At 49.6% G+C, this 9,666-nt stretch overlaps 1 protein-coding gene across 1 annotated transcript; it reads right to left on the bottom strand.

The window, feature by feature from the left end:
- Window positions 1-1,009: 1,009 nt before the first annotated feature.
- On the bottom strand, window positions 1,010-7,778 carry LOC309965489 (E3 ubiquitin-protein ligase RNF113A-like; the record flags this gene model as incomplete). Its single annotated transcript, XM_082845008.1, is given in 3 exon segments — window positions 1,010-1,205; window positions 6,769-6,833; window positions 6,837-7,778. Coding segments are annotated over 3 exon segments (1,203 nt in total).
- Between the last annotated feature and the right edge of the window lie 1,888 nt (window positions 7,779-9,666).

Raw genomic sequence — 9,666 nt, 5'->3', positions numbered from 1 at the left:
TTTGGTGTCATATCTAAGAAATCATCATCAAAATTAATGTCAAAACATTTCCCCCTTTGTTTTCTTCTAGGAGTTTTATGATTTCAGGTCTTTAATGCTTAAGTCTTTAATCCATTTTGAGTCGATTTTTGTGTATGGTAAGATAGGGGTCCAATTTCATTCTTTTGCATGTAGCTATTCAGTCTTCCAACACCACTTATTGCAAAGACTATCATTTCTTATTGTATATTCTTGGCTCTTTTGTTGTAAATTAATTGACCATATATGCATGGGTTTATTTCTGGGGTCTCTATTCTGTTCCATTGATTTTTGTGTCTGTTCTTATGCCAATACTATACTGTTTTGATTACTATAGCTTTGTACTATAGTTTGAAATCAGGACGTGCAATGCTTCCAGTTTTGTTCTTCTTTCTTAAGATTGCTTTGCCCATTTGGGTTCTTCTGTGGTTCCATACAAATTTTAGATTTGTTAATTCTATTCTGTGAAAAATGCCATTGGAAACTTGATAGGGATTGCATAGAATCTGTGGATCACTTTAGGTGGTATGGAGGTTTTAACAATAATAATTCTTCTGATCCTTGAGCATGGAATATCTTTCCACTTATTTGTGTCATCTTCAACTACTTTTATTAATGTCTTATTGTTTTCAGTGTACAGATCTTTCACCATTTTGGTTGAATTTATTCCTAAGTATTTTATTCTATTGATCGTATTTCAAATGGGATTGTTTGCTTAATGTCTCTTTTTCTGATAGTTCATTGTTAGTGTAGAAAAATGTGACTGATTTTTGTATATTGATTTTCTATGCTGCAACTTCAGTGTATTCAGGACTGTCATAACAAAGTACCAACAACTGAGTGGCCCAGAACAATAGAAATTTATTATCTCACAGTTCTGTAGGCTAGAAGACAGATTAAGGTGCTGACAAGGCCATGCCCTCTCTGAAGGTACTAGGGAAGGACTTTTTTCCCCCCCAAAACAACATTTGATTTGAGAATAATGGGAAAATTAAGCAATGGGAATTGGACCCTCATCAGGGTCTTCTGGGAAATCAGAAGAACCACCCTCTTCTGCAGCTCTATGCTTCTTTAGTTTAGCAATCAATTCTTTCGCTGGATTGAAGATGCCATTGGTCTGCTGGTCACAGACATAGCACGGGGTGGTACAGAAATGCTGCAGTGCACAGCTCTCACAGAAATAATGCCTGTGTAAGGAACGGCACCAAAGACGGAGGAGAGCTTAAACAAGCTTTATTTGGGAACGCTCCCAGGCGAGGTTCACTGGTCCGAGAGAAAGGGGCCAGGGAAGTCGCACCCGGGCAAGGGTTTGGGCAGAATTTATAGGGGAAGAAGGGAAAGGGGTGTGTGAATCCGGGAGGGCACAGGTTATTCCTTATTTGGTGGTCTCTTCGGGTATCGTGGCAATATCTGGTGCCAGTTGCATCAGTCTTGGGACCGTTAGTCCCGCCCCTCGAAAGGCGGGAAGGCTGGGCCGGGTGGAAAGTCCCCAGGTCAGTTCCTGGAACTGCGTGGTCCGGAAAGTCTCCAGGTCAGTTTCTGGAACTGGGTGGTCCGGAAAGTTTCGGTCTGATGCAACCTCTGAATCTGATTGCGTTCCCCTGCCTCAGGCCAGTTGGCCTTACATCCCGACATCTTTTGTGTAATGGGGCGGCGTTCTGATCTCTGACTACTTCTTGCTAAATGGGGGCGTCGAAAGGGGAGTCGGGCGACCAGAGGTCCGAGGCTTAAGGGAGACCAGTGGGGGGTTCTGTGGGAAGCAAGGTGTAAAGGCCGAGGAGCATTTGGTTTGTGGCCACCCGAGAGACTTCCTCCATGCGCCTGCGAAGGAGCCTAAGGAAACAGGGAGCAAACATGAGCAAGATACAGATGAGAATTAAGGGGCCTGAGATTGGTGTTAGCCAGGTATAGAGGGTGGACCGCCACCAATCGGGAATTGGGGAGGCGGACTGCTGGTGTTTGCGTTGGAGGTCTTCTCTTAAGCGATGGAGGGCGTTTACGTTGTCTTCGACGAGTCCTGTTTCATTGTTGTAATAGCAGCATTCCTCCCGTAGGAAGAGGCAGGTACCTCCTCTGTCGGCCGTCAGGAGATCCAGGGCTCATCGATTCTGGAGAGCGACTCGGGCTACTGAGGTGAGCTGGCGCTGGAGGGAGGTGCTGGAGGCGGCAGAAGCCTCGGTGGCTAGCTGGAGTTTCTGCTCTAGGTCACGGGATGTTGAGACACTGTGTGTTAGGGCTCCTCCCCCGATGCCCGCAGCAACGAGAGAGGAGGCGAGGGAAATGCCTGCGACCATAGGGAGAAAGAAAGATGGCCCTTTGGCCCTTAGAGAGGTCGAGGGCCCGCGTGAGTGCTATCAGTTCAGTCCTTTGAGAGGTTGTCCCTTCTGGGAGGCAGTTAGCCTCGATAATAGTTGAGATAGTTACCACCGCATAGGCTGCCCGTCGGCGTCCGTCAGGACCGAGTATTGAGCTGCCATCTACGAAGAGGGTGCGGTCCGGGTTTGAAAAGAGGGGTGTCAAAGAGTCCCTCTCTCGGCGGGCTGAGGGCCTCTACGACTTGGGGGCAGGAGTGGGAAGGGGAGGTCCCGGTATCGAAGATAGGCAAGAGGGAGGCCGGGTTTAGGCTGGGGGAGAGGTCGAGGGAGATAGCAGGGCTTTCAATGAACAGTAGGTGGAACTCCTGGATGCGGGAGGGGCCCAGGAGGGAGAGAGACTTGTGGCCTAGAAGGTCGGCCAGCCGGTGGGAGGAAAACACGGTTAGTGGGTGGGCCAGAGTCAGTTTGAGTGTTTGTTTGGTCAGTTCCTCTGCCGCTGCTAGGGCCCGAAGGCATGGTTGCCATCCCCGAATGGTTGGGTCCAGCTGTTTGGAGAGGTAAGCCACGGGGCGGTAGGAAGGCCCTACAGGCTGGGCAAGGAGTCCAGTGGCTATTCCGGCCCGTTCATCCACAAAAAGGTGAAAAGGTCGGTTTGGGTTGGGCAGAGAAAGGGGAGGAGAAGATATCAGAGCGTTACGGAGGGTGAGAAAGGCCTGTTGAACGGCGGAAGGAGAGGTGAGGGGTCCTTGCGGGGTTTCTTTAGCGGCTAGATATAAGGGTTTAGCGAGGAGAGCAAAGTTAGGGATCCAGTGCCGGAAAAATCCTATAAGGCCCAAAAAGGAGAGAACTCGTTCCGCTGTTTCCAGAGGCTGGAGTTCACGGATAATCTGGGTGCGGTCGGCTGTTAGACCTTTTGTGGTAGGGGTAAGGTGGAGCCCCAGGTAGGTTACAGAAGATACAGATAACAGCCTTGGCTGGGGAGACCCGATAACCGCGAGAGCCAAGGTAATTGAGGAGATCTGCAGTATGTTGTCTTGAGAGGCTGAGAGACGGGCTACAGAGGAGGAGGTCATCTACATATTGAAGGAGTGTGCTGGGGGTAAGGGAGCAGGAAGTGAGGTCCCGTGCCAGCGCCTGACCGAAGAGGTGAGGACTGTCACGGAAGCCCTCGGGTAGAACTGTCCAGGTGAGCTGACTGGAAGTATGAGTATCCGGATCCATCCAGGTAAAGGCGAAGAGGAAATAGGAGTTGGGATGTAGGGGGATAGTGAAAAAGGCATCTTTGAGATCCAGAACCGTAAAGTGGGTTGTGGCTGGGGGGATATGAGAGAGCAAGGTGTATGGGTTTGGTTCTACTGGGTGGAGAGGAATTATGGCCTCATTCATTAGTCGGAGGTCCTGGACCAGGCGATAATCCCCAGAGGCCTTGTGGACAGGCAGGATGGGGGTGTTGCAGGGAGAATCAGTGGGGATAAGGAGTCCCTGGTTTAGGAGTCTGGTGATAATAGGTTGTAGGCCCCTAAGGTGAGTCTCAGAGATGGGAAATTGGGGCCTTGATGGAAATTTGGAGGGGTCCTTTAGGCGGATGAGGACGGCGGAATGGTATGTTGCTGTTATGGGCTTAGAAGTATCCCAAACTTGGGGATTAATTGGGTTTGGTGTGATTGGAAGAGGGGAATAGGAGGGGGAGGGTTCTAGAGACAGGCCGAGAAGAGGAAGCAGGAGTTGGGAGGAGGAGACCTTAGGGTCAAGTCTAACCAGCTGGAGGGAGGCCCCTAAGTGGAAAAGGACATCTTGGCCTAGCAAGGGAACTGGGCAGGATGGTATGACTAAGAAGGAATGAGTAAAAGGGAGTCCTTCGATATGACATGGGAGTGGACCGGTCTGGAGTGGGAAGGATGGTTTGCCATCAATACCCATGACCGAGATCTAGGAAGGAGAAACTGGCCCGGAATAGGTAGGCAGGACCGAATAGGTAGCCCCCGTGTCCACCAGAAATGAGATGGACTTACCTGCTACCTGTAGCGTTACCCTGGGCTCGGCGAGGGTGATGGGGGTCTTCGAGTCCGGGCGCCGTCAGTCGTCAGCCAATCCCAGCAGTTCGAGTGGTAATGCCATTGGGTCGGCCTGCCCCCCGCATGGAGACGCTGAGGGAGGGCCAGTTGTAGGGCAGTCACTCTTCCAGTGGCCCGTTAGCCCGCAGCTGGGACAGGGCTTAGAAGGAGGTCGGGGATTGGGACATTGGCGAGCCCAGTGGCCTTCTTTTCCGCATTTGAAGCAGGCCCCCGGCGGGGTTGCCTTTTGCGGACCCCGTGGATGCTGTGATCCATGGGAGATGGCCGGCCTCAGGGCGGCTACAAGAGCTTGGGTTTGGAGGACCACCTTCTGGTGCATCCGAGCCTGTCGGCTGGATTCTGCCAAATCCTCACGGCCATTGTAGACTTTAAAGGCCATCTTTACCAGATCTCTAATAGGGGTCTGAGGGCCATCTTCTGCCCGTTTTAATTTCTTTCGGATGTCCGGGGCTGATTGGGTAATAAAATGGGTGGCTAGGACCGTTGCCCATGCCGGGGTGTCGGGATCCAGCCGGGTGTAGAGAGTTAAGGCCTCTGTAAGGCGATTGAGAAGGATAGCTGGATTTTCGTTAGGTTCTTGGGTTATCTCTTTTAGTTTTTCAAAATTGACTACCTTATGAGTGGCGGCCTGCGTGCCAGCCAGGAGGCATTGGATCATGAGGTCGCGTTTACGACGGCCATCTTGGCCATCCTGGTAAGTCCAGCCTGGATCGGTGCCAGGTATGGCAGTCGCTCCGACAGGCATGGAGTTATCGGTAAGTTGAACCTGATTTGCATGGTTTCGGGAAGCAGTTTGAATTCTTTCCCTCTCGTCAGGGGTCAGGGTAGAAGATAGGATCACAAAGATATCGTGCCAGGTTAGATCGTAAGCTTGAGAGAGGTAGCGAAATTCTTTGATGTAGCGGGAAGAGTCGGCAGAAAAGGAGCCTAATCGCTTTTCTATTTGAGAGAGGCCTTGGAGGGAAAAGGGAACATGAACTCTAACTAATCCTTCCGCTCCTGCTGCCTCCCTTAGAAGGTAGAGGAGATTTGGATCTTGGGAGTCGTGAGAGCGTGTATGTGCACTAACTGGCGAAGCAAGGGGTGTGGGAGGAGAAACCATTGAGGGAGGTGGGGGAGCGGTTGGATGGGCCGGAGCAGGTTAGGGAGGAGGAGGGACCGCTTCAGGGTAGGGTGGGGGTTGGAGAGGAGCTCTGGAGGAGCTAGAGGCGAGAGATTCGGGTGGGTCGGCTAGTGGAGAGGGGTCATCGTCAAAGGAAATTAGGGCCTTGGATGTAGGAGATGTCTGTTTGGCAAGAAGGATCTGGGAAGTGGAACAATCAACGCAGAGGGAAGGGCGGGAGCGTAAATACCAGAAGGCCTGGACATAGGGGACCTCAGACCATTTGCCCATCCTGCGGCAGTAATTATCTAGATCACGGAGGATGTTAAAATCGAAAGTCCCTTCAGAAGGCCATTTGGATTGATTTTCTAGAGGATATTGTGGCCAGGCCACAGTGGAATAGAAAATAAGCCGTCGGCGACGGAGACCTTGGGAGAAGCCGAGGGCTGTAAAATTGGCTAGGAGACACCCCAGGGGCGTCTTAGGATATGGTTTCGATTGTGAGGTTCCCATGACCTCTAGTCTGTCCCTGAGTGAATGGAGAGGGAGAGAGGCGTCCCTGGTCTCAGTCTCCAATTCACGGCAGGTCAGAGGGCGGTCAGGTGATTGGGACGTCTCCACAGTTGCCCGAGGCCCGGACAGAGGACGGAGGAGTCCCTGACGCGGCCGCGATTAAGGACAAGGAGTCCGGTGGGCAGGGACTCTGAGGGTCGGAGGGAACAAGGGAGGGGAACTTACCCTGTTTTCTGCCGGATCGGGTGGATGAGTAGAGGTTCCCTGGTTGTCTCCTGGGGGAGGGGAGGAGCGGCCCGCGCGGTAACCCGTGGGGCTTGGTACCCCTCCTGGGTTTCGGCACCAAATGTAAGGAACGGCACCAAAGATGGAGGAGAGCTTAAACAAGCTTTATTTGGGAACGCTCCCGGGCGAAGTTCACTGGTCCGAGAGAAAGGGGCCAGGGAAGTCGCGCCCGGGCGAGGGTTTGGGCAGAATTTATAGGGGAAGAAGGGAAAGGGGTGTGGTGAATCCGGGAGGGCGCAGGTTATTCCTTATTTGGTGGTCTCTTCGGGTATCGTGGCAATATCTGGTGCCGGTTGCATCAGTCTTGGGACCGTTAGTCCCGCCCCTCGAAAGGCGGGAAGGCTGGGCCGGGTGGAAAGTCCCCAGGTCAGTTCCTGGAACTGGGTGGTCCGGAAAGTTTCGGTCTGATGCAACCTGTGAGTCTGATTGCTTTCCCCTGCCTCGGGCCAGTTGGCCTTACAGCCTGCACTTGGTGACAACTGGGTTTTGGAAGGTCTGGAGACGGATGAAACACTTGAACGGTATTTACACCTCATCGCTTCCCACTTCATAGTTTTCATCCTTATGGACATCATAGCGACCCTCGTCAAGCTCACGTTCGATCTGCCAGCCATGTTTGTAATCTGAACGGTCATGGAGGAATTTGCAGCTGTCTCCAAAGCCGCAAAAGCCAGTCTCCTTGTAGTCCTTACAAACGTCGGGCTGGTAATCCCAGCGCACGGTGGCACGCAGATGCTCGGGAGCTCGGATGGGGCCTTTCCTCACCATCTTGGAGGAAGCATTGCCCATAGATGTATCCTTGGGCTTCATGTACTTCTGATAATTATTGATTCCCCGATAGATCTTGTCATCTTCCTTGTGCCTCAGCTCCTCCTGGATCTTCTGGCTGCGCTCAAAGATGGCTTGTGCGTCACGCTCCTTCTCTGTGTCTAGCTCGTAGACAGCAGTCGCACCCATATCCTCTGGCCCCACGGGTTTCCCTGAGCGAGTGGACTTATAGACCACACCGAGACTCTCGGGCTCGTTCTCCTCCTCCTGGCTACTCTGGTCACCATAAGCTGCCTTCTGTTTGCCACTGCCAGGGGTCTTCTGTATCATCGGATTGTGGGTCGCCCGCTTCTTTTTCCGGCTAACCACAGCGCTGCCTTCATCACTGCTGCTGCTGCTGTCTCCGGACTCTTGGTGGCAGATCGGGCGCTTTCTGAGACCTGTAGCCCCTTTTCGCCCAGGCTTTTTGAAAAGAAAGGTGCACATCTGGTCTGTCATCTTTCCTGGAAAAAGTTGCTCTGCCGTTTTAAGAGTCTCGCGCTCCCAAACGGCTGTGGCCTGCTGGGTGGGGCGGGGCTTCTTCACGTCACTGCACGTAGTGCGCTCCACCGCACGTGCGTGCAAAATCGGTTGCGGAAAAAGGCGTGGCCATGGGCACTGCGGGAGCACGAGTGGCCATAGTTCTTTGACTTGTGGTAGCATAACTCCAGTCTTCACGTGGCTTTCTCCCTGTGTGTTTGTCTGTCTTTTCACATGGTGTTCTTTTTATCAGGACAGCAGTCATATTGAATTAGGGACCCATCCTACTCCAGTTTGATCTCGTCTTAACTAATTACATCAGCAATAATCCCATTTCCAAATCAGGTCACATTCGGAAGTAATGGGAGCTAGGGCTTCAACATATAAATTTTGGGGGGGTGGGCTCAATTCAACACATAGCACATCTGTTAGATCACCTGTTACAACTTATTATAATTAGTTTATTTATTTACTTTTATAATTAGTTTATTTACATGTCTTTATTCCTTAACTCCTCTGCAGAATATAAATTCTTTCAGGGATTCCTCATTAATCATTTAAAAACAAAAAGAAAAAAAACTCCCAGTGCTTAGCACATAGCCTGATACAGAAGAAGGCAAAATACTAGTTGTATGGCTATTTTAAGTGGTAGACTCTCATAATCTAAGGTCTGGGATTTTTATTCTCCCTTTATTGTAATGACATCTAATATTTACCCCAAACTCTAGTTATTTGGTTGCCCCAAATAAGGTATTACTTATTTTTTTGGCAGGTAGTTGATACGGCTTTAATTAAATCTAATGGGACAATGTGATAGATTAAACCAGGCATTTCTTCATGCCATTTGGTGATCTGACCAAGGAAATCAGTCTTTAAAAATTCCTTAAGGCATTTTCATTTCATTTAATGATCAAATTAGATATTGATGTATTTAACCTCAATATCTTCTGTATTGTTACCTGCTTTAATTTGAATTTAGAAGTGATCAAACACAGGAGGTCATTAGATGCATGACTGCACATTCTGGTTTTGTGAATTCATGTTCAAGTCTGATGCTTGAAAATCAGTTCACTGTAAGCTTTGGATATGAGACTGTAGTATGTATTTATCTTTCCCTTATTGTTACCCATCACCTGACCCATTTTTTCTTACGTTTGGGGAATCTCCCTTGTTCCCATTCTGAATCTTGTTGAGACGTTGAGATGCCTCCTACTACAGAAACTGAAAATGCCCAATCCTTACTTTCCTAGCCTTTACTGCAGTTTAGGACTCTTGGGGAACTCTCTGGCTGCAGTGCTACAGGAAGATCAGAAACTGCGGTAATAATGGTGGCAGTCAGTGCTTGGTAATACAATGCTGTGTTTGGTGGAAGAACCAATGGTGTCTTCCCCAGGCCAATGATGTGGCATGTTTTGTATGTTGCTCCTGGCTGCAGATCTTCAACAGGGCTGCTGTGTTGTAATGCACACCATACATGGCTGGCCTTGAACCTGGTTCTTCAATCATCCTGGTGAGTCTGAGACATATGCTACCCTTTGAATAAATTCCTGGCCCCTATCATTCCCAGTCAGTGATAACTTCTTCAATTTTCAACTAAAAACCTTGACAAGTACAAGGATATTCAGTATTTAACTGATGTACCTATAATGAGATATTAGATGTGTAGACCAAAATAAGTTGTTCAGTCTTATGTTTGTCATGAAGATTAGTCTTGTACATCAGCTTCTATGCTGGCTTTGATTGATACTTTTTTTGTTCATTTTCTAAGTCTCATTTATTTTTCAATAAATGTTTTTTGAATGCCTGAGTGTTAGTTCCTATGGCTACCATAACAAATTACCACAAACTTGGTGGCTTAAAGCAATATAAATTTATTCTCTTATATTTCTGGAAGCCAGAAGTCCAGAATCAGTTTCACTGGGCTCAAGTCAAGGTGTTGGCAGGGCTGGTTCCTTCTGGAAGCTCTAGAGAATGTGTTCCCTCATCTTTTCTAGCTTCTGAAAGCTGCCTGCATTGCTTGGCTTGTGAGCCCTTCCTTGCATTATTCCAACCTCTTGCTTTTGATGTCACA

This window comes from Leucopleurus acutus (genome assembly GCF_964270905.1).
Source record: "Leucopleurus acutus genome assembly, chromosome: 8".
NCBI classification, from domain to species: domain Eukaryota; kingdom Metazoa; phylum Chordata; class Mammalia; order Artiodactyla; family Delphinidae; genus Leucopleurus; species Leucopleurus acutus.
Note: the sequence above shows the minus strand (reverse complement) of the source record. Positions and strands in the feature narration are given on the sequence as shown.